At 42.1% G+C, this 24,175-nt stretch overlaps 1 protein-coding gene across 18 annotated transcripts in view; it reads left to right on the top strand.

Annotated features, from left to right (window-relative positions):
* Window positions 1–13,705, top strand: part of SGMS1 (sphingomyelin synthase 1) — a 264,875-nt gene extending 251,170 nt beyond the window's left edge. For all 18 annotated transcript variants that reach the window (XM_031461322.2, XM_031461324.2, XM_031461328.2 and 15 more), the window contains 3 exons: window positions 8,011–8,164; window positions 11,109–11,275; window positions 11,976–13,705. In XM_031461322.2, coding sequence (XP_031317182.1) covers window positions 8,011–8,164; window positions 11,109–11,275; window positions 11,976–12,155 — 501 coding nt within the window. In that variant the 3' untranslated portion in view covers window positions 12,156–13,705. The remainder of the gene's footprint in view (window positions 1–8,010; window positions 8,165–11,108; window positions 11,276–11,975) is intronic.
* Window positions 13,706–24,175: the final 10,470 nt, after the last annotated feature.

Genomic DNA, 24,175 nt, shown 5'->3' with positions numbered 1-24,175 from the left:
CTAGAATGGGTAAAATGGTTTGTCTAAGCCACCTGGTCAACCCCAGGCTGGGGTTTGGGGCTGGATTTATGTTCATTGTCATTCTTATGAAAGTAAACTTAGAGATCTTTGGAGCATCCTTCTGACACAGCATGATATAAAGCAAGGAGAGTTAAAATCAAAAGTGTGCAATTTGTTTGTGAAAGATTTCCATGAAAATAAGTTTTATAGAGATGGGAAAGTTTAAGTGGAAAAGACAGGAAAAAGAGATCTTTAGTGAATAATGAATAAATATTTTTTGGAACTACCCAACTATATTTAAGTGACATTTGTAAAATGGATTAAATTTCATTAGCACAACAAAATAAGTGAATCTGGAGACATTGTCCAGTCTTTGTTGTTTGGGGACGTGTTTTCACCAATAGCAGGCTCTTTCCAGGGACCCAAAGGCAAGACTGTTTAGTGAGAGGTAAGACATTTGGATCTGATCCTAACTGAGTCACTGTGTAAAACAGAGGAACAGCCTCTCTGTTTGTTCATCTGCAAAATGGACAAAATAACATCTGCACTAACCACCTAATAGGCTTGTAAGGCTACAGTGAGGTAATTGATGGGAAAACTGTTAAAAAGTTGGAATCATTGTATAAACAAAATGTGATGTTTTATTATGTAAAATCACCCTACCACTCCTTTTGTTTTGTTTTGTTTTTAACCGCCCAATGAAGCAACGTTAAAGGGAATGAGAAATTATAAGGGGCAGTTTTGAACCTCTCACTGCTTCTATGGAATCTAAAGCATTCATCAAACTTATCAACACAGTGTCTTCCCCTTGGGACCTTCAGGGTCACACTCAAGGTCACACTAAATCATATTAATTCTTAAGTATCCATCACTGGTTAGGAGGGCTACATGTCAGTTGAAATGCAGGAAGTGGCATAGTTTCACTGTTTTGGGCCATAGTTGTTAGGGAGTTGAAGTTGAGGCGGAAACCGCAGTGTGGAGCGTGTGTTTCCCAGCTGCAGGCTGCTCAGGACTGGGATTGACAGGGATTCCACTGATCCTCCTGCTCCCTGATGCTTGGTTCCGTAGCAGGGCCGACCTGGGGTCCAGGTGTTGAAGAGCGGCTTCCTTGGTGGGTCGTAGATGACAGTGAATTTTCTGTCTTGGAGGGAGAGCTTTCTTTAGGAACAAGATGAAAAGTTATTTGCCTTGGTGGTAGCAGGTAGATTCATTGACTGAATGAATGAACGGATGAACAGATGAGAAGGGAACCCTGAGAGACACATGACTGATCATGGTTGTTGGAATGGGGCGTGATAGCGTGGCATTGCCTAGGATGCTCAAGGAAAGGTTACTTTATGTTTTTCCGGCTCCTGGTTTATGCAGGCGTGGGAGAGCCTGGCCGTGTACAGGTTTTGCAGATACATCATTTTGCAGAGAATACATCCACGGAGTCAGAGAACCTGGGTCTCTTCCAGCTCCAAAACTGAACAGCCGGGGGACCCAGAACAGAGTTAAGACCTGCCTTCCTGATTTTTCAGGGCTGCTGTAAGAGGAAGTATTGCTAAAAGGCAAGAATCATATTAAATAGCATTTCTGCTCTTTAGCACTCACGTTCAGCCCTTCATCAAAGTTATACCAAAGCTGTTGATTCACACAGCATTATTTGATGAGTTTGGTTCCAGGTTCTCCCTTACCTGCCAATAGAGGGTGAAGCACAGTGAACGTCCCCACTTTTCAAATGCAGTTAAGAGAAGAGGCAAGCACACGAGGCCATCTGCAAACTGAACTATGGTGAACAGACCAGCATCAGAGCGTTGTGTTATTCAGCACTGAAAACATACTGGGGGGAACCAAAGGCTCACTCGTTTGAACGGTTCTGAGGTGGTCAGCCTCACTCAGAAGCCTCTCCCACCCTCTTCTGCTCTCTGTATCTTGTATTGCTTAAATGATTTGGCCAGTTTACTTAATTTCTAAGCCACTCATTAGAAGTTGAAGAAAATTGCTTTGTTTTTACTGAAAACTGATTTTTCTGTGACCCTAGAAGATCTTAATTCACACAGTGATGTAGATACAAGACCTTGTCACAGCTCTGCAGCGCTCACTGAGAACACGTTTACGTGCATGTCCCCCAGTTAGCTCTGCTTTCAAAATTGAACGTTCAAAAGCCTACTGATGGGGAGGTTACAGCTCCAGGTACAGTGGCGTAAGCACATTCGTCCTCTTGCCCACTGAATGCAGTCCCAAACAGGGCAGGATGTCTGGAGCTGCTCTTTGAGGACCCTGGAAAACAGTAGCAGGCAGAGTGGGGAAGGAAACTAAACTGAGAAATGAGAAGTATGAAAGGTCCAGCTGGGAGCTTCCTGTTTTCTCTGCTGCTGCTTCTGTATCTGTTATTTCCTCCACCCCCTCCTCCTTCGTCCTTCCTCTTCCTCCTCCCTACTCTCCCCACTCCTCTCCTTCCTCCCCCCTCCTCCCCTCTCCTCCCCTTACCCCTTCTTCTTTCCTCCCCCTCCTCCCCCCCTCCTTCTTCCTCCCCCTTCCTCCTCCCTCCCCGCTCCTCCTCTCTCTTCCCCATTCTTCCTCCCCCTACCCCCCCTCCTTTTCTTCCTCTTCTTTTTCTTCCCACATCTCCTGCCTGAACTCAGAGATAACCTAAATCTCAGAACTGCAGAACTCCAAGGGAGTCCCTCTCTTTCCAGCCCAACAAGCAGGAATGGAAGTTCCCTTGGGACAGAGACTAGGAGAAATCCTCCCAATTTCCATGCAAACCTTATTAACATGTAGTGTGTACATTCTAGACTTTTTCTGTGCATGTGTTTTCTTAAACAGTTAGAATCATACCAAATATTTTGTTTTGGTAGAGAAGAAAATATTTATGATATAAATTTAGTACACAATCACTGTACGCTTATTTTTAAATAACTTAACAAGCAGTTATAGCTGAGTTCAGTGCATTTGAATCACCTCAGATTCTGGTGCAGTAGGTCCTCAGAGTGTACGGGCACACCTCATTTTAGTGAGCTTGGCTTTATTACGCTTCGCAGAACCGCATTTTTTAGAAATTGAAGGTTCATGGCAGCTCGGCTGAATGAGCCTATCAGCACTACTTTTCCAATATCATTTGCTCACTTCATGTCTGTGTCACATTTTGGTAATTCTCACAGTTTTTCAAACTTTTCCATTATTATTGTATTTGTTATCTGATCTGTGATCATTGATCTTTGACCTTTGATGTTACTGCTACCACTTGCTGAAGGCTCAGATGATGGTAGCATTTTTAGCAATAAAGCATTTTTTAATTAAGGCATGTACATTGTTTTTTTAGACAGAATGTTATTGTATACTTAATAGGCTACAGTATAGTGTAAACATTTTTATGTGCACTGGGAAACCAGACAAATTCGTGTGACTCGCTTTATTGGGATATTCATTTTATTGCAGTGTCTAGAACAGAACCCAAACTATTTCTGGGGTGTGCCTGTAATCACAGCCAACTTCTGGTGTTGGCAGTACTTACCTGGCCCAGGCTTTGAGTAGCAAAGGAACAGTTACTTAACAATTGCCATTTAGGTTGTTTCCAGTTTGTTGCTTTTGTAAATAATGTTGTACATAAAGCTCTTCTTCATGTTCCTTGCTTTGAGGTAAACTCCTAGAAGCAATTAAGTACTAACTCAAAGGTCATGGCTGTTTGGATTGCTGGTCAATTTTTTTTTTTAATTTTTTATCTGAGCTGTATTTGATTTACAATGTTAGTTTCAGATGTACAGCAAAGCGATTCAGTTAAACACATACATGCATATATTTTTTTCCAGATTCTTTTCCATTATATGTTATTAGAAGAAATTGAATATATTCCCCTGTGCTATACAGTTAGGTCCTAGTTGTTTATCTATTTTATATATAGCAGTATGTATCCATCAATCCCAAACTCCTAATTTATCCCTCCCTGCCCTTTTCCACTGGTCAATATTGATGCTAATTTTTGCAGAGGATTTTGCCAGTTGTAATGAATATATTACTTTTCAAGTTGATGATGAGGAAATTGGGGCTGAGAGTGGTTTGGCTGCCCAGGGTCGCACAGCTAATCGGTAGAAGGGCTGTGATCTCAGCCCAGCCTGTCTGCTTCTGAGGCCACTGCCTCTTCTCCCTGCACCGCCGCTGCTGCTGCATTCACCACGTTCCCTCCCTCCTCTTAAAGGGCCTGTTCCAGCAGATGAGTGACACTGTCCCCGCCCACCACGGGCTGTCTGTTTTTGGCTTTGCTAATCTGCCATGGGAAAGAACAAGCTCCTGTGAATGTTAGTTTTCATTTCTGTTTGTTTAGCAGAGTCTGTGCCTCCAGCTGGCCACATCCTTGTCCTTTGATAAATTTTGTTTACCAAATGGCCTTATTTACTTGATTTATGTATGCTATGTTCTTGTTAAAGATGTTAACTTGTCCCTGCCCCAGTTGTCTTGTAATTTGTCTTTCACTTTGTTTGCTTTTTTTAAGCACAATGAAAAATGTGTATATGTAGCTGTCACCATCCATCTTCTTTTCCTGTTCCCCACTGAGCTTAAAGAGACTTCCCTTTTGCTGAAGTTTGACAAAGATGGGAAGATATTTTTCAAAGAAAGCAAAGATGTTTTAAGGGCACCTGTAAGAAATACGGCATTCATTTTTTGGCTGTTTCTCTTCAATGCCATGTTTTCCTCATAATCTCTCCCTCTTTTCCTATCCATGTAGTTCCCTATAGATATTTTCCTGCTAAAATGGGAGGGCAAACTTTGGGGGATGATGCTCAAGAAAATGATTTACAGTTTTCAAAACAGGAAGTTTGGGAAGGACAATTTGAAATAATGTAAAACGAGGAACTACCTAAGCTTTTTTGCCAGAATTTTCTTCTACATATTATCCATTGTGGTGATAGAACCAGACCAAATGTTCAGTACAAAACTTTGAGAAACTTTCTATCACATGTATGCAATTTAAGAAATAAAATGATCAGGCAGATCTTAGAAAAACGATATTCCCCAACCCTTACCCTAACCCTACTCCAGCTCTCTTTCCTGTTCTCCTTCAGCTGTTTTAACTGAATCTTGCAATATTTACCTTCATTTCTTTAATGCTTTTTACTGAATTGTGTGTGTGTGTGTTTATCCTCAGGTCTCCAGGTGACATAGCAATATTGTTCCCTTACACTCACTAATATAGGCTATCTCTGTGATCGACTCCCTGCTGGGGAAGGTCGGGATTTAGGGTCCTCATACACACACCCCCCACGTGTTCTGTGCCTTTTCCTTCCCTTCCTCCCCTCCCCCACCATCCCACTCCCGGGGTTCATGCTTCTTATCCCATCTTCCCAGTGTCGTTCGCTGTCCTTGATTTAACTCCATCTTCAGTGCTTACATTATTACAGTTTTGTAAATGCTATTCATAGCCAAGTCATTTAGTTTCCTATAATTACTCTTTCTTTTCAACACAGTATTTTACTTCCTGGAGAGTTAGAAATTGCCTTGCTTTTTTGCTCTGTTAGTTTTCTGTGTACTTTTTCACCCGCACGTTGTGACTCAATGCAGTCACAGGGTTGGGCGTCCTGTTAGCCTCATCCCCGGGGCTCTGACTCACCAGTTGAGGTGGGGGCTCCCCACTAGGTCTGCTGCACAGCCGCTCAGCCTCCCTCCATTGGCATGCTGGCAAATCCTGTTTCTTCCTTTGTCTTTGTTTATGCCTTTGCTTTGCAGAGTATATCCTCTGTAATTTCCTGCAAAGAGAGTACAGAGGTGGTAAATATTCTGAAATCTTGTGTATATGAAATGGTTTTAGTTTATCCCTGGTCTAGAAAGAATATTCTAAAAGAATAGTCTTTTAAGTTTATGCTCAGTTAATGTGGCTGGGTATAGAATTCAAAGTTGGATACCATTTTCCCTCAGAATGTGGAGGCAGTTTTCTTTTCCTTTCTTTCTTTCTTTTTTTGGAGGGGGTGGGGGGAGGAGTAATTAGGTTGGTTGGTTTGTTTATAAAGGAGGTACTAGGGGTTGAACCCAGGACCTCATGCATGCTAAGCACTCATTCTACCCCTGAGCTCTACCCTCCCCTCGAGGCATTTTTCTAAAGCAGTCTGTTTTCCAATATTGCTTTTGAAAAAGCCTGATTGTTAATCCTGCGTATGAAGCTTGTTTTCAGTCTCTGGATGCTTTAAGGGCTCTTGGTAGCCCCCTGTTTCTGAAGTTCCATGATGCTGAGTCTCGCAGTGTCGATCTGTTTGCTTCAACTGCGGTGAGCTTTCAGTAATCCCTTCAGTTTGGAAATCCATATCCTCTGTGTGGTATGTTCAACCTGGCATCCTCAACTAGAAATCTCACTCAGTTGTTTAAAGGGAAATTGCAATGAAATAGCTTTCCCAGAGCCTGGAATATTATCAGTTAAATGTTGAGAAGGGATCATGTTGATTAAATGGGCTAGCCACAATTTAAAAGAGTCCTGACAAACATAAAATATAGACAATCACAAATTTTGTTTGCCGAGCAAATAAAAGTTTCAGTGAATGAGTTGTTTAAGCCATTTATTACTCTAGTGTCCAGCCCAGACTTGTATCAGAGACAGGTAGATTTATTTATAAATTTTTTCATTCTTATTAAAAGGAAAAAATGCAGTTATCCTTACATAATTTCTGAAGGTTGAAGGTACATTCTATTCAGTCACTTGTTTCAATTTGGTCCCCAAAATTGCATGCCTAAAATATCCATATATTTGACTCCCCAACCTCTAGCCGCTTCAGCTGATAAGTTAGTTAGAACCTTTGTCCTCTTGGCCAAGTGTATGAAAGAGACCTCTAAATTTTTCCTAGAGATTTTCCCCAAAATGGCAGTTATAGTGGTAAATCAGTCAGCCAGCCTTTCTCTATCCGTGTAATAAGAAAAATATTAGTAACTAGACATCTGCGGAAATGTGCTGTAAGAAGTGCTAACATCTAAGGAAAGTACCATACTCTCCCAAGGGCTGTCCGAACAGCAGTGAACGCTGAGTGGGCACACTTCATGCTGGGGAGTTGACACATCTTAATATAAGCGTGTAAAAGGAAGAACACTCCTGTGTATCTCTTGAACTCTCAAAACCCACACTGAACACTTCTGTGACTAGCTGTGCAGGGATTTTTTCCCCCCACACAAACAAATTTCTAGGTCTCTTTTAACTCAATTCTGAAACTATCTACCTGGAAATAGTATCAGATCCCATAGGTGGAGGGCTCAGTCTCACACCAGTTGTCCCTGACCCCCACTCCAGACTCCAGTCACAAGCCCAGGTTGTCACCTGTGCTTCTGACCACCAGAAATTGGAGGTTCTGTGACCCCCCCCCAACACACACACACACCCCTCAGGTTCAGTGAATTTGCTAGAGCTGCTCACAGAACTCAGGAAAACATGTTACCTACTAGATGACCAATTTATTGTAAAAGGATACAACTTAGACCCAGCCAAATGGAGAGATGTGTAGGGTGTAGTATGGGGGGAGGGGCGTGGAGCTCCCAGGCCCTCTCTGGGCGCACCACTCTCCCCACATCTCCGCATGTTCACCACCCTGGAAGCTCTCGAACCCCCATCCTTTTGGATTTCTGTGGAGGCTTCATTATATAGGCATGATTGGTTAAGTCGTTGGCCACTAGTAATTAACTCATCCTCTAGCCCCTCTTTCCTTGGAGGTTGGGGAAGTGGGAATGAAAGTTCCAACCCTGTAATCACCTGGTTAGTTCTCCTGGCAACCAGCCCCATCCTTAGGGACTTCCAGAAGTCACCTTGGACTCAGGACCATGAACTCAGGTGTGGTTGAAAGGGGCTTTCCCGAATAACAAGACACCTTTACCTCTTCTCTCTTAGGAAATTCCGAAGGTTGCAGAAGCCGTTTGCCAGGAACAGGGGCAAAGACCAAATATATATTTCTTATTATAAATCACCATCTTACAAAGCCAAATTCTGAATATAAACTGTAATCGTAGCCCACTTTCATATGGGCTAATCATGCATCTGATTTTCTCTTTTCCCACCAGCTTTTTGGAGACTGGGAAGCCCAACTGCGGAGAATAATGAAGCTCATTGCCGGCGGCGGTCTGTCCATCACCGGCTCCCACAACATGTGCGGGGACTACCTGTACAGCGGCCACACGGTCATGCTCACACTCACCTACTTATTTATCAAAGAGTGTAAGTCTCGAACAGCCTGCCGTGAGCATTTCCTCGCCTGCCACTTCCCCCAGTGTCTAGAAAGTCTCCCGAAGCAAGACTAGAGGACTCAGGAGGGCAGCCCCTTCTCCCGCCAGTGCCCAGGTCCAGCAGGCACCCCAAATAGATGTCAGAGGGAGTACCTTTTCTTCCTGTTGGGAGTGTCCCGTTTCCTCAAGTGTCAGCTGTAGTATTGGGGTGTTTTATAGCCACTGGAAGGAGCCAGAGGGGAAGAGTCACGCGGACACCAGCTTCAGGCCCGGCTGGATGATGACAGCCGGCATGTTCACTCAGCAGCCATGTTTTCCAGCACCGGGCACTACCTGTCCACTCTAAGCGCAGTGCAGGGGCAGCGATGTCTACCTTCACAGAAGCCATGGTCTCGGGGACAGTAAATGAGAAATTTTCTTTAAAAAATGGTTTTAAAATATTTTATCAGGAAACATACAAAAAATAATATTAGAGATACCCCTGTACACTGCTCAGATTTCATACAAGCCTTCGTCGTGTCTGTTCTCCCTTACGAAACCGAATGAAACGGTAGTATATATTTAAAGCTTTCACCCCGTCCCCCTCCCATTTTCCAAATTATTTCCTTGCATGTTTTTTTGTTCATTTGTCTCCTTGTGGAAAATTCAGTTGTCCTCAGTATTACACTGTTAGAAATAGCCTCGATGAGCTTCCTGTAGGCAGTTCCCGAGCAAAGCAGTAAGATAACCCAGGCTGTGGTTCCACAGAAGAAGGACACACACAGTCTGGAGGTATTTGAGAGCAGGGAGCACCTTCTGGAACTTTAGTGTGGTTGGAATTCAGAGTGGTGGTAATAATGAGGAATGAAAAATGAACCAAGAAGTAGGAACCAGATCAAGGAGTGTGCCTTGAGCCAGGAGGAGTCTGAATTTGTATTCTGACAGAGATGGGGTGCCCCTCGAGAGGGTGTAACCACTGGGGCAGTGTCCTCTTCTGTGTCCTGTAGGGAGGGAGGAAGCACTCCTGCAGTAGCTTGCAGGATGGGTTGGAGAGGGGCAGGACTGGAGACCAGGAGAAAAGCTAGGGGACCGACTGCTGTTGTAATCCAGGAAAGAGATGGCGGGGGCCCGGATTACCATGATGACACTGGGGTTAGAGAGAAGGAGGGGAACTGAGGGATTAACAAAGAGGAGTCAACAGATAACAGGATTGATTGTGGGGAGACAGGGACAGGTAGGTGGTGGACTGAAGGATACAAGCCCACTTTTGGTCTTAAAAACTAAGACGGGAGACACAGGAGAGGAAGAGAAGATGTACTTCAGGGCACAGACTGAGAGAAGGGAGAACAGGTGTTCTGCTTGTACCTTAGTATGTGACCCAATAGAGTGAATTCCGACCGTGTCTATTCAGAATTGTCCTGGCATGATCTAACCCTTGTGCTGAGATGTTACCAGGCATGGAACATGGGAACAGAACAGGCCGGTGTCAGCAGCCCTGGGGATGGGATTCCTACTGCGTGCTGGTTGGTACCTGAAATACTTTAGTGGAGTTAAGCCTTATCCTTCCAATGGGCCATATTGGGAAGACATGGGTCACCAACTGATTTTGAATCCTGGTGCTGTCACTTCCTCCCTCTGTGACCTTGGGGGAAAGCTCACACCCCTATAAATCTTAGTTTCCTCATCTTTAGAATGAGATACTAATAACCACTTCATGAGTGAGGGAGGGCCTTGAAAATTAAAATAGACGGCATGCACGGACACTAGCAGAGCTGCACGAGGGTGAGCGGCAGCCGCTGCTTGTCGCTGTACGGTCGAGGTGTCAAGTACACATCTTCCTGGAAAGGGAGTACGGCGCCCCGGATGTGCACTGAGACCCCCTCTCCTGACCACTCCATTTAAAATTGCAGACCTCCCTTCACCCTCTCTACTTCCGATCCCACTTACCCTGTTCAACTTTTTCACTTTCCCATAGCATTTAACACCTTCTGACACAGTGAGTAATTTACTTGGTTATAATTATTATTTATTGTCTCTTTTCACCTCTAGGAAGGGGTCTCCCCACAAAGGCAGGCTCTTTGCCTGTTTTGTTCATTGATCCCAGTAATGAGGGCAGTTCCAGTTCTGGGCACGTAGTAGATGCTCAGTAAATACTGGTTGAATGAATGAATGATTCCTGGACCCCTTGAGAATCCTGTAAAAGCCTCAGCTTTCTACCCCAGGGTGAGGAGGGTAGATCACATTCAAACAGCATTTTTGCCTAAAATTTCAGACCCTCAGAAGCCCACCCATTGAGAAAACGAGGTAGGAAGGCCTGTACTAAGAGAGATTTTGAATCTCCCATCAGGTGACTTCCCAAATGGCAGTGCAGACAAGTGTTTACCTTGACACTGCCCTGCCTTTGGGAACGTACTTGGGCTAGAACTCCCAGGCATTTGGATTCTCTCTTACTTGTATTTGAGAAATGGAAATCTCAAGGACTCAAATTAGTATATGGCTGCAGAGCTTGGAAAGCAAATAAGACAGTTGAATCAATTATAATTGCCTAGTCTGTGTATAAGAATGTTATAGACCAAGAGGTATTGATTTTTGTATAGAGATTAATCCCCAAATTATTCACAGGCAAATTTAATTAAATGTCAGTGGATAGTTTTTTTTTTAATGGAACATGATGCATTTACCTTATTTGTCCTTTTAAACTGTATTTATGATGCTATGAATCAAGTAATCACCAAATGTAGACTACTATTGCTAATAAAACCACTGTATAAAATAAGCTACTTTCCTTCTAACCTTGGTTACGTAGAAGCTAAAGCCCTTAGATTTGCTGCCCCAAACAATCTGTTTTCAGAAGGAAAGACCCAAGATAATTAGACTCAGAAGCAGGAGTTGAGATGTGATGGGGTGCCCTTAGTGGTACTTGAATAATGGGACTGTTGCGAATTTCTCCTTTTCAGATTCCCCTCGACGACTATGGTGGTACCACTGGATTTGCTGGCTTCTCAGCGTGGTTGGAATCTTCTGTATTCTCTTAGCGCATGACCACTACACTGTGGACGTGGTGGTGGCATATTACATCACCACGAGACTCTTCTGGTGGTACCACACTATGGCCAATCAGCAAGTGAGTCCCTCTTCCCATCTGATTTTGAGTCCGGTTGCTCCTGGCTTGCTGTTGCCGGCATGGCAGGGGTTAAAGTGCAAAGAGTCCACAGATGTCTTAGGTTTCTTTTTTCTTAAGGGGTAGTCAGCTAAGATTGTGTTGGCTTTTGTGATGCTGATCCACTTCCAAATCAGAAATGAGTAAGAAATGTGTTAATAGAATGACATAGGAGATTGCACCCTCCTGGAACAAGTATCACACTCTCATTGTCCCTGGAAAGTATTTTTTAAGCTGTGCCCACCTCTTGTTTGATTTGCATTTCTACTTTCTTTTCTATCCGGGGCCCCTCACCAGCTTTATACTTAACATTTGATTGTCTCCATTTTCATCGTAGCAGAGTGAGTAACTAAAACACTAATTGAGGTATTTGTTTATAGACAGGAGGCTGAGTAAGCCCCATGTTCTCCTTGGAATTGGAGTTACTTGTTTTCCTGCTGGGGTGTGGCCCGGTTGGCAGATGAGTACAGAGTGTAGAATGGTGGTTTGAGTGTGGACCTTGGGATATGTGGGTGGTCAAGGGGCAGGTCTGGGATCTTTTGTGAATCTTCATATGGAAACTATTTGACTCTAAAATGAAAGATGATGAGAAACATGTTCCTTCAGGGGCTGGAACAGTCAGTTGTTCTTCCTGACTTGGTTTTCTCTTTCTGTGTTATCTTAGGTGCTAAAAGAAGCTTCGCAGATGAACCTCCTGGCCAGGGTATGGTGGTACAGGCCATTTCAGTACTTTGAAAAGAATGTCCAAGGAATTGTACCTCGCTCTTACCATTGGCCCTTCCCCTGGCCAGTAGTCCACCTCGGTAGGCAAGTTAAATACAGCCGATTGGTGAACGACACATAACAGCTGTACGTGGTGGGGAAAGAGGAACTGTCCGAAGTGCTAAGAACTCCGTGAGAGAAGATGCCATAAAATAAACACCTCCCTAATCCTGTTATCTTTCAACAGTTACCTGAACTTAACCTATTGAGTTACCTGGTCAGCACTGTGATCTTTTTTTCTCTCCAAAGGACCTGCGTTGGACAACAATAAAGCAAATTTAACCTATCATGCACTGTACACATTTCCTGTTCATAAGTTTGGGATTTACATAACCTGCGACCACCATGTTCCTTTGTATACGATGCAACAGCATAGATGTAAGCTTTTATATCATCAGTTCTGGTCTTTCCAGGCACATCTGGAAATAAAGCGTATTATTTTCTTGGGAAAACATACTTTTCATATCTCTTGCCCCAAAGATTGGGCTGTAAGCCATTTTCTAGCAAATGTCTCTATGAAGGTTTCTAAGTACCTGAATGGGGTTCGATTCTGAAATCTTTCTACCTGTTGCACCGATATTCAGATAAAAATGACAGACACAGAAAGGTTTGGTTAACTTTGGGTTTTGTAAAAATCAGCAGAGACAGTGTGTCAAAAAGTGCAAAAAAAAAAAAGATTCTGTTATAAAGTGATTTTCTAAGTATTTCCTAACTTTATTTTTCAAAATGATGTTATGAAAACCAAATTTAAAGATTTTTACATGTCAGAGAGAAGAGAGTTAAAATTTAAAAATGCTTCTTGGGAGAGAAATTTGTCTATGTTTCTAGTGCCTTTCTTGTCTTGATTGTATGGTCAGTAGGCAATCATAAATGTTTTTATTTAAAATAAAGTATTCCATGAAAATGTAAATGTATGTATACACTACTAAATTTTGCATTTATAGCTAAATTAAATCAGAAGACTGCTTATGGTTTTTAAATTGCTCTAGATTAAAGAATGGGGGAGTTAATTAGAAAGTCAGAGCCTGTTCCCATATTGTGAGCAGGTGACCGTGACATGTACCACTTCACTTATTTCATCATCTATTTGGTAGTTCGATTTTAACTCAGCAGCGAAAACAGCCATGAATACTTTGTTGTTAAAAAGAGAGTTTTGAAAATGATCACTCAACTAAAACTTGAAAGCTATGAATTAGTTATCCATACTCTCATGACAATTTTGTTGATGAACAACAAAAAAGAGATCTATTTCTTTAAAATATATTTGTGCAGGAGCTGCATGTAACTCTAAGTTTCACTCCTAACATAAGTATGTTTGGGGAAGTATTCTATTCTATACTTGCCAATGTGGAGAACAAAATAGTTTTTTAAGAATGAAGAAGTATATATATCCATTCTGTATTTTACGTGCAGCAGAATTATCTTCTGTAGGGTTTTTTTGTGTATTCACAAGGTGATATTTGTATTGTAAAACAATAATGGTGAAGGAAATAAAAAGGCTTTTAAAATTTTGTTTGTTTTAAATCTTTGTAAAGTTATTATTCCAGAGAGTATACTGATATCTTAACGGCTTACCTAGATCATAAATTAATCAAAATGCACTTTTTAATAAAAACTGATATTTAAAATAAATGGCTACTATTTCTAATGTGTCCGCCTTCTTCACAGAAGTTGTAAGTACATTAAAGCAGGATTAAAAAAACTGAGTTTGGGAATTTCTCTGAGTTTGCTTGTGAGAGGACCTTTATTATCATGTTTCTTTTCCCTTAAGATGCCTTAACTAATGTGCTCTTAACTTCAGTAACCTTACAGATTGAGTGTATTTTTAAAAATATATAAAAAGAATCACTCATAAGTTTACTTCAAACTACAGACCTCTGTTTACCAATAATTTTGAATGCTCTAATTCTCAAGTCATGGGCTTAACTTTTTTCCTCTATCACTGGAAGTAATACTAGCTTTTCCAGTTTAGATGGAAAGGAAAAGTGAATTCTGAAACAAGTAATGCAGAAATTGTCCTTTGATAAGCAATGGTAATGCAAAGTATCTTTTTCAAAATAAAAAGATACTATTCCTGATGTGATAAAGAAAGGAAGATGTTAACCATGGCAGCCTGTCTTTATAAACGGAGGCTATTATCTATCTAGCCAGGGAGGCTGGACCTGTAAAACTAGGAAGATACCCTGCATGGAACTTTGGATTTGTGTCTCAGAGAAAATGTAGTAGCCTCTTAAGGCAAATGGAGCAAAATTCTAGGATAGGTTTGTGTTTAACTGTTACAGCCTTTCACTAACTTTGATTCTTGATCCAGTGCTGCATATTTTTTTAACATTTTTTATTGAGTTATAGTCATTTTACAATGTTGTGTCAAATTCCAGTGTAGAGCACAATTTTTCAGTTATACATGAACATACATACATTCATTGTCACAATTTTTTTCCTCTGGGAGCTACCACAAGATCTTGTATATATTTCTCTGTGCTATACAGTATAATCTTGTTTATCTGTTCTGCATATGCCTGTCAGTATCTACAAATTTTGAACTCCCAGTCTGTCCCTTCCCACCACCTGCCCCCTTGGCAACCACAAGTTTGTATTCTGTCTATAAGTCTGTTTCTGTTTTGTATTTATGTTCTTTTTTTCTTTTAGATTCCACATATGAGCAATCTCATATGGTATTTTTCTTTCTCTTTTTGGCTTACTTCACTTAGAATGAAATTCTCCAGGAACATCCATGTTGCTGCAAATGGCATTATGTTGTCAGTTTTATGGCTGAATAGTATTCCATTGTATAAATATACGACTTCTTTATCCAGTCATCTGTTGATGGACATTTAGGCTGTTTCCATATCTTGGCTATTGCAAATAGTGCTGCTGTGAACACTGGGGTGCAGGTGTCTTTTTGAAGTAGGGTTCCTTCTGGATATATGCCCAGGAGCGGGATTCCTGGGTCATACGGTAAGTCTATTCCTAGTTTTTTGAGGAATCTCCACACTGTTTTCCACAGTGGCTGCACCAAACTGCACTCCCACCAGCAGTGTAGGAGGGTTCCTTTTTCTCCACAGCCTATCCAGCATTTGTCATTTGTGGACTTTTGAATGATGGCCATTCTGGCTGGTGTGAGGTGATACCTCATTGTAGTTTTGATTTGCATTTCTCTGATAATTAGTGATATTGAGCATTTTTTCATGTGCCTTTTGATCATTTGTATTTCTTCCTTGGAGAATTGCTTGTTTGGGTCTTCTGCCCGTTTTTGGATTGGGTTGCTTGTTTTTGTCTTATTATGTTGTATGAGCTGCTTATATATTCTGGAGATCAAGCCTTTGTCTGTTTCATCATTTGCAAAAATTTTCTCCCATTCCATAGGTTGTCGTTTTGTTTTACTTATGGTTTCCTTTGCTTTGCAGAAGCTTGTAAGTGACTTGAGCGATGAAAATGAATGATTGGCATATGCTAAAAATAGGATCTTTTTTCCCTGAGACAAAATAGCTACATGAAAAAACTCATTGTCATAAGTTTACATACTATAAATGTACTAAGAAATTCACTTGCTGGTTGCTCTTTGTGCCTGATGGCACAGAATCATGAATTGACCTATTTTATGGCTCTTAAGTCTGCAAATCCCAGGAAGGATGAGGGAAGTCTCATGTTCTGGAGAATTGTAGTGCACCTTACAATGCTTGCCTGAGTGAGAATGTGTGCTTTTTTGTCCTTGGGTTAGTAAGCTGGAGTCCTAGACAATAGCTTCTTTATTTTGCTCTCTTTACAAGTTAAGCATTTCACATGTATTATCTTGTTAATCCTCTCCTAACCACAAGGTTAGTTATTATCCCCATTTTACAGGAGTTGACTCAGGTATGTTAAATCACTTTCTCAAGGGCATGCAACTGGTAAAGTTGTGAAAATCTGATTGGAGTCCAAATTTTCACCCACTCCTCGACACCCTCTCCACCCCAACACTGCATATGTTTCACATTTTGAAACTGTCCCACAGTTCTTGGATGTTCTATTTTTTCATTCTTTTTTCTTTTCGTATTTCACTTTGAAATGTTTCTATGGACATATCTTCAAGCTCATGGATTTTCTCCCTGGCCACGTTCAGCCTACTGCTGAGGCTGTCAAAGGCATTCTTCATTTCTGTTTTAGTGCTTCTGATTTTTAGGACTTCCTCTCGATTCTTAGAATTTTTCTTTCTCTGCTTACATTACCCGTCTCTTCTTGCATGTTGTTTGCTTTTTCCATGAGAGCCTTTAACATACTAATCGTGGTTATTTTTAATTCTTTGGTAATTTCAACATCTATGTCATATCTGAGTCTCATTCTGATGCTTGCTTTATATCTTCAGACTGGGTTTTTCATGCATGCTTTGTACTTCTTTTGTTGAAAGATGGGCATGTTGTTTTGGATAATAGAAACTGAGGTAAATAGGCTTTTATTGTGAGGATATAGCCCAGTCTGTCTCGGAGTTAGGCTGTATTTAATGTTTGCTGTAGGTATTGGTGCCAGAGGCTCCAGAGTCCTCTAGTGTACATGTTTTTGTCCCCTCTTTGATTGTGGACTTCCCTAAGTAATCATCCTTGGAGAAGGTCTGTGTCTTACAGCTCTTTTAGTTGTAATTCACTTTTTCATACTAGAGCTCCACTGATGTGGTGGTAGATGTAGGGTAGGGAAGTGTCCTATGATCTTCTGATTCAATCTGTCTTCTAGTGGGGCTTGATGTTCACAAGCACAGTATGACACTCCCGTGTCTCCATCCCTTACTGCTTTCCCTGACTGCAGCATTCACCTTCTATTTCCTTGAAGCCTTGCCCCTGTTGACTGTTTTTCCCCCTTAAGTCAGATGGGAAGGGTCGGAGGGGCTATAGTAGATGCAGTGACCCTCCAGGAGTTTCTCACTGTCACACCAGCCTACACTCCACCTCTAGCAGTTTGCCTAAGCTCCTGTGGAAGTGTTCCTGCCACTTCATGGCTATGGTGGCTTCTGCTCCATATAAGCAGATGTCTGCTATGACTCTTAGGTGCACCATCTCTCCAGATTTGGGGGTGGAGGTTGGACCTGCAACCCTAGTCCTGTGATGGGTCCAAGAAAAGTCAGTTTTCTAGTTGTAAGAACAGGAGCAATGACTCCTAAGCTTTTTACATGTTGGAGCTGAAACTAGAAACCTTTAGTGGTCTAGTTTTCATGGTCAAAAAAATTTGGGAGACAATAAGCTGTTTGGGACACAAATCTGTGTCCTAACAACTGAAGAACTGAAGTCTGCTTTAATGACTTCCAACTCTCAACACCCAAGATGTTCAGAAGAACAGGAAGTAAATTAACATGAGATTGGAGAATGGAGGGGATATACTCAGATACCTTCTACTTAGTATGCACTGGGAAATTTGAAGGCCATTCTCTAGATTTCTGAACTGCAAAACTTTCCAAAGCCTAAAACGTACTCTCATCCAGAGGGCCTAGGATGCAGCCCACATTAAAGCAAAGCCTAAACTCCAGAGCTGCAACTAAATAATTTTCTCTCTTTCTTTCTTTTGACTGCTCTAATTGTCTGAGAGCACTGTGGCAGATCCCAAGCTGGTGGCTGGAAAAGAATTGCCAGAGACATTGGTTAGTAACAAATACAGTTGCTTATAAGGAACTTCAGAACAGAAAGAGAAAATGTCAGGTACCCATAGTCCAGAATACTTGGCCTATTTATGTCAGAGTTAGAGTGTACAGTATTTTCTGCTTGTCAATTGCTTCTCATTTTTTATGAGATTTTTTTTAGCTTGGACTAAGATAAGTTTTAAGTATTTTAACTTGGTGACCTGTAGGACACTTACAGGACACAAGCACTTTTCAGTGTCAGTAGGAGATAAGAAGGGTGGTGGTTCTTATATTCTTTTAGATCTCCCAAACCTTGTTATTTCTAGCAAGAACTTCAACCAGGATGTTACGCTTCCCTTTATTTCACACCTAGAGCTTTGTCCAACTCCCCTCATGAATTTGAGTCTAAAATGCGCTAGTGCTTGGAGAGATGTAGTAAGTCATGTTCAGGTATAAACCCAGGGGAGTTCCTGAAAGACACGAATCATTTGTTAGAGTGATCGCTAACCTAGAGACGTCCTGATCCTAAGAAGCTGCTCCAGTTCATACTTTCTCAACTAGGAACACTTAACAGTGTGACCATCTACCTTTGTGCCATTTTGGAGTGAAAACTATGGAGTCCGGAGACCAGAGGGGATTGTGTAGGCACCTGCTGGCTTGTGGGAACCAAAAAGCCTTGGGGAGCAGATGTAAAGGAAAATAACAGGTTCAAAGGAAACGCCTGTTCTCTGGGAGGTAAGCTAAACACTTGTTTCTGTCTAACTTTGATATTAGGTTTGATGGTTGAAAGGATCAACGAATGAATGGCTCCATTGTTTTATGAAGAACGAGAGTGATTGGGAGAAAGAGAAACTCCAGGAGAAGATAAAGGAAATATGGTGTATCCACAGGCGCAGGGACTGGGGACTCAGATGTGTTCAAATCCCGACTCTGATGCTTATGGGCACTGGCCCTTGGCCAGTTTTCTCTGATCCTTGGTTTCCTCACTTGCAAAGTAGGGATGACTTTACTTACAGTGCGGTATAATGTGGGGCAGTGATGAGGCATGGGTACGAGTTAAGTGCTCGGCAAACAACCATTGTCATTACAGAGAAGAAAATGAGAAAGACAGAAAGGAGACCTCTGTGGAGCCAAGAAAGAAGTCCAATCAATGCAAAGACTGGTCCCAGCCAGAAAAAGACTGGATAAAAACCGAGCCCAGACTCAGCCTTTATCGGAACTTCTGAGTGAGTATGCATTATTGGTAGTCTGAACCTCTTCCCATCTTGCTACCTTTGGTGAAATACTTGCTCTAGCATTCTGAACATCTGATGTGCATGCGCAGTGGCTGCTAGAGTTTGGCCGACTCTGAAACAGCATGACATGGCCGTCTTCAGTGCAGCAATAAAGCAGAAACGTGAGTGGCCACCAAGATTTGTTGGCGCTTGGAGTCTGCTCACTGGGCCAGCTCTGTGTTGTCCGAGGGAGGAACTGGTATGGCTTGAATTGCTTTCTGCCAATAGCGTTTATTTACCAGCATGAGAGGGGAGGGGGATGGAAGGTTTCAGCCAAAGCAGCCTGTCTCTTACGCATTCTCTTTTTAATAAAGAGCCTGTGACCAAGGAAAGGCATGTATTGGGTTTCCCACTGGGATGTGTAGCAATACTTCTTGATATTTTAGGATGTTTCAGAAAAAAAAAAAGTCATTTTGAAAAAAGCGTGACCTGAGTTGAAACGAATGTTTGTTTTGAATTCGTCTTTGAAATCGCCGGCTTTGAGTTTTAAGAGGCCACAGTCAAATCACCGCCAGGCTTATGGGAAGTGTGTTTATTAGGAGCCTTACGGGCCAAGGGAGACTGTTGACCTCTGGCCTGTGTTAGGCGGTGACGGGGCCCCTGGCAGGGGCACCAAGTGAGGAGACAGTGTGTTTGCAGCACAAACGTCCTTTTCTCCACAGGCAAAGTTAGAACTGCTTCAACGAGCCTTGCAGCCTCCGTCCCACGGGCGGGCAGATGAATTTGCAGGCGTTTGCTACCTTATTTTCTCCACAGGCTCCAGGGATGAACATGTCAATGCAAACGGCTTGAAAGGCATTGTGTCCAATGAGCGCTGCTGGCACACGTCCACTTTGGAAGCGTTGCTGGCCCCGGCTACGGGAGCGCATTCCTGAGCTGAGCCTGGGTGACTCCACAGAGCTTGCCCTCCCTTCCCATGCAGCGTCCAGGGGACACGCAGCGCCCTCGGGGCCAAGGGGCTGCCTAATGAGGTTTCCCCAGGGGCTCCTGGTTCCTGAGCGTGGAAGGAATGCCACTGCGGGAGGCAGAGGAATTGAAGCAAGGAGTAGAGCCAGAAGGACTTGTTCCTCGTTCCTGCACAATCCCCAGCACCAACTGCTCCCAACACATAGCAAAAGTTGTTCTTGCGGGTGTGGGGTGGTGCTCTGGTTCTTCCTTTAGGAGAGAAAATGTCAATGTATTCAGCACATAGAAACCTCCCCCCCGCCCCAGGCTAGTAACATTCACACAAGTGTGAATTCAAACAAAAAGTCACCCATATTAGATGGGAAGGTATCTGAAATGTCACTTTAACACATGGCGTGTATGGAGAACTGTGACAATTCAGCTTCCTGGAGAGCTGGGCTTTCAAAACTGAGTTAATTTCTCAAGATGTTTGGGGCTTAATCACCAATTAAAATCAGTAACAGCAATGAATTTGCTCAGGCCCTAGGAAAAACATTTTCTGTGTGAGGTTGAAGGGGACAGAAATCCAGGTCTTTTCATTTGACAAAAGCGATGGGATTGATGGCACTCTTCCTACTGCTCAAAGGAGGTCAGAGCAAGCGAGGCTGCCCAGCCCACTAGAAAGACATGCTGGTTTCTGTTCTCATTTCCACCAGCTTGTATCATATGCCCAGGACAGAAGGGAAATGAGCTAGTGGAATGGGGGCTGAAGTCCAGGGGATGAGAGACCCTGAAAAGCACAGGGACCTGGGTACTGGACAGCACAGTGCACTGTTTCCCAGTCTCAACTCCCTTTTGGTTTGGTTTTGATGGGGGTAAAATTTAAGAGAACACACACACACACACACATACAGCAGCATTCATATCTGTATAATTAAGACTTTAATAAATCTCCTCAAAGAAACCTACCTAAATTTCAATAAACGAGTATTTTCCAAATTTATTTGGCCTTGAAACCCTTTTTATCCAAACCTTTTCCTGCTAATATTTCATTATGAAAAATTTTTCAATCTATACTGAATTTATAAGACTTTCACCAGGAGAACCCCTATAGGCACCACCCAGTTTCTACTGCAATTTTTTTTTAACTTGCTATATCACACGTCAGCCCAGCTGGCTTTTTATCTAGCAATCACTCTTATTTTTTAACACTAATTTCAAAGTAAATTGCAGATATCAGTTCACTTCTGCCTGAACACTTTGGCATTCAGATCATTAGTTAAAATTCAAAATTTGTTCATTTTTTTTAGGGGTAAGATTTATAGATGAAGAAATATACAAATTTTAAGTGTATATTTGCTGATTTGACGAATGTATGGACCTATGTTCCTCGAACACCTATCATGACATGGAACATTACTATCTCCCCAGAAAGTTCCTTTATGCCCCTTCCCAGTCAATCCTGGCCAGCTTTTTACCCTACACTCCCAGAGGCAAACACCTCTATATACCCCTTTTTCCACCAGTTTTTTTTTCCCCCACCATGTACTATGTATGTGCTCTAAGTGTCTTGCTTATTTCACTCTGTATAATATTTTAGATTCATGTATTTTGTCGTGTGCATTGATAAACTATTTATTCCTTTTTATTAGTGAGTAGACTTCCATTGAATAAATGTGCCACAGTTTAACCACTCTTCTGTAAGTGGATACCTAGACAGTTTCCAAACTTTGGATATCAGGAATATGGCTGCTAAGGACATTCTTCTATATGTTTTCTGTGTGTGCGTGTGCATGTGCATGTGTGTGCACATATGCACGCATGTACAGGCATACCTCGTTCTCCTGTGCTTTACTTTATTGTGTTTTGCAGATACTGTGTTTTTTTTCCAAACTGAAGATTTGTGACAACCCTACACTGAGTAAGTATTGGTGCCATTTTTTGAAGAGTATTTGCTCACTTCATGTTTCTGTGTCATATTTTGGTAATTCTCCCAATATTTCAAACCTCCCACCAGCAAACAGATTATGACTTGCTGAAGGCTTAGATGATGGATAGCATTTTTTAGCAATAAAGTATCTTTAATTACAGTATTTACATTTTTTAGACATAATACTATTATTACACACAGCAGACTACAGTATAGTATAAAAATAACTTTTATAAGCATTGGAAAACCAAAAACTTCATGTGACTTTCTTTACTGCAGTGGTCTGGAATTAAACCTACAATATCTCTGAGGTATGCCTGCCTGTGTGTATATGTTTCCATGGCCCATGGGTAAATAGCCAGGTATGAGATTGCTGGGTCAGGGCAGATGTGTTTTGATTTTATACGAAATTTACCAGACCAACTTTTAGGAAATTTTCTTACCCTTTAAAAGGGACCCATGGATGAAAATGCTTCCTTCCTCCGGGCAAGGTTGTATCTAAATACAATGCCCCGAACTTCTGTAGCTCTTAGCAGAATTTACATAATATCCTCAAGGAACTGTTCTGTGAGTTAATAATGTTCCTTCTTAAGTCAGTTTGAATCAGAGATACTTAAAAAAAATTCTGAACAAGGTAAAAATATTTTTAGAAACTTTACTGAGGTATTGCCTCTACCCAGAAAAGTACGTAGAGATGAATTTTCACAAACTGAACGTACCTAAGGTGCTGGCCTCCAGAAGGAACAGCAGCGTCACCAGTGTCAGGGCCCTTGAGGAAAAAGGGCTGTATCACACATTATCAAAATTAGACACGAAAAAATAAAATTGGAAACGCACCTGAGGTCACTGGTGAATTCTGCCAAACATTTCAGGAAGAAAGTCCAGCAATGCTGTACAAAAATGAGAACAGACTTCCCCATTAGAAACCCCTCGCTCCTCCTCGAGTCCTCTGCTCCAGGCTTCCCTCTCTCCCCCAGAGTTTTCTCTTCCATATTCTCTCTCCAAGTTCCTCCCCTCTTGCAGGCTTCACTCAGCAAGGCAAAAAACCTTGTCATTAGCTAAAATAGTCATCGCTGAATTTTCCTCGAGCTGTCCGCGGTGCGAGGTGGGAGGAGTTGGGGAGGAGGCGCAGCTACGATAAAGCAGCTCGGCCAAGTGCTTGTTTCTGCGTTGAAGAGTGAAAAGCTAGGGGTCAGAAAATGAGTTGTGCCCTTACCGGCCACGTGACATGTGGACATGGACACGCAGCCGCTTAGCCGGCTGTTGTTTGATTTGCGAGTTGGGCAGAGGGATAGCTACTTCACCTGGCTGTTTTAAGGATTGAATGTCAACAGCTTACATGTATTAAGGGGGCTGAGGTAGAAAGGGTCATATTCTGGGGTTCATGGGATAACTTATTTCCAGTCTCCACCCTTAGCAGGAAGGGCTTCTTCCCAGCAAACACGGTCAGCCGAAGCACTGAAGAGCACTGGTGTTGCAGAAGCCACAGGCAGACTCAGGTGGGGCCACTTGCCGGCGTGTGAGGCTGGGGGTGGGGTGGGGAGAGCGGTGTTAAGGCAGGTCTTATGAAGGGAAGCATATTCTTGTTCAGAAATCAATTAAAGTATAAGAACTCCAATTCGAGTAAACTTTGGGCAATTATATATGAACACGGAGTGAGAATAATCTACAAATGCCTCTTCTGACCTTTCACATAGAACACACCACCCTTGAACATATCTCTTGTGGAAAAAAGAGAAGTGGGGGAAATCACAGCAGACAATTAGCCAGCTGTAAATAAATAAGAATTTGGCTGGATCAGAACAGACTATAGCTAAGGCTTCTCTTCTTAGAGATGGACCTTTAAAGATACTTAAATTAATTGGACATTCAGTTACACACCAGTATTTCCCAAAGTTCATCCATTAGTGTGTAGCTGACATGATTTTTCCCCATAACTACTTATCACTTGCACTATTATTTAATTAGCATTTTTTCAATGAATTCTTCAAAAAAAATTACACTAGCCTTACTCTATAATTTATATTTCTAATTCACATCAAAGCCAGTTCATAACTATCAAAAAAGTCCACTCTGTACAACCTAAAAAGCTATCGCCCTTTGGGATATAATTTTGTCTATCATTATCTTTGCAGATATTAGGCTACTCCCAACCAGTCTCAGCAAGCCATTTTCATAGGCTCTTGCTTGCGCTAAAGGATCCTTCCAGAATTATTTTGCGGAGATACCCAATGTTTGATTCTCCTGAACCGAACCTGCTTCTCTCATACTCTCCCTCATCTCTGCAGAGGTCAACTGCACTCTACCAGTTCTACAGTCTGGAATCACTATTGACTCCTGTTTTGTCTCTCATCCCTCTAAACCCAAATCCTGCTGGCTCTGCCTTCAAAACACATCCAGGTCACACCCACATCACATCTCTGCTTCTA

This window comes from Camelus dromedarius, chromosome 8 (genome assembly GCF_036321535.1).
Source record: "Camelus dromedarius isolate mCamDro1 chromosome 8, mCamDro1.pat, whole genome shotgun sequence".
Lineage (NCBI taxonomy): Eukaryota > Metazoa > Chordata > Mammalia > Artiodactyla > Camelidae > Camelus > Camelus dromedarius.
This window is presented reverse-complemented; position numbering and strand designations above follow the sequence as displayed.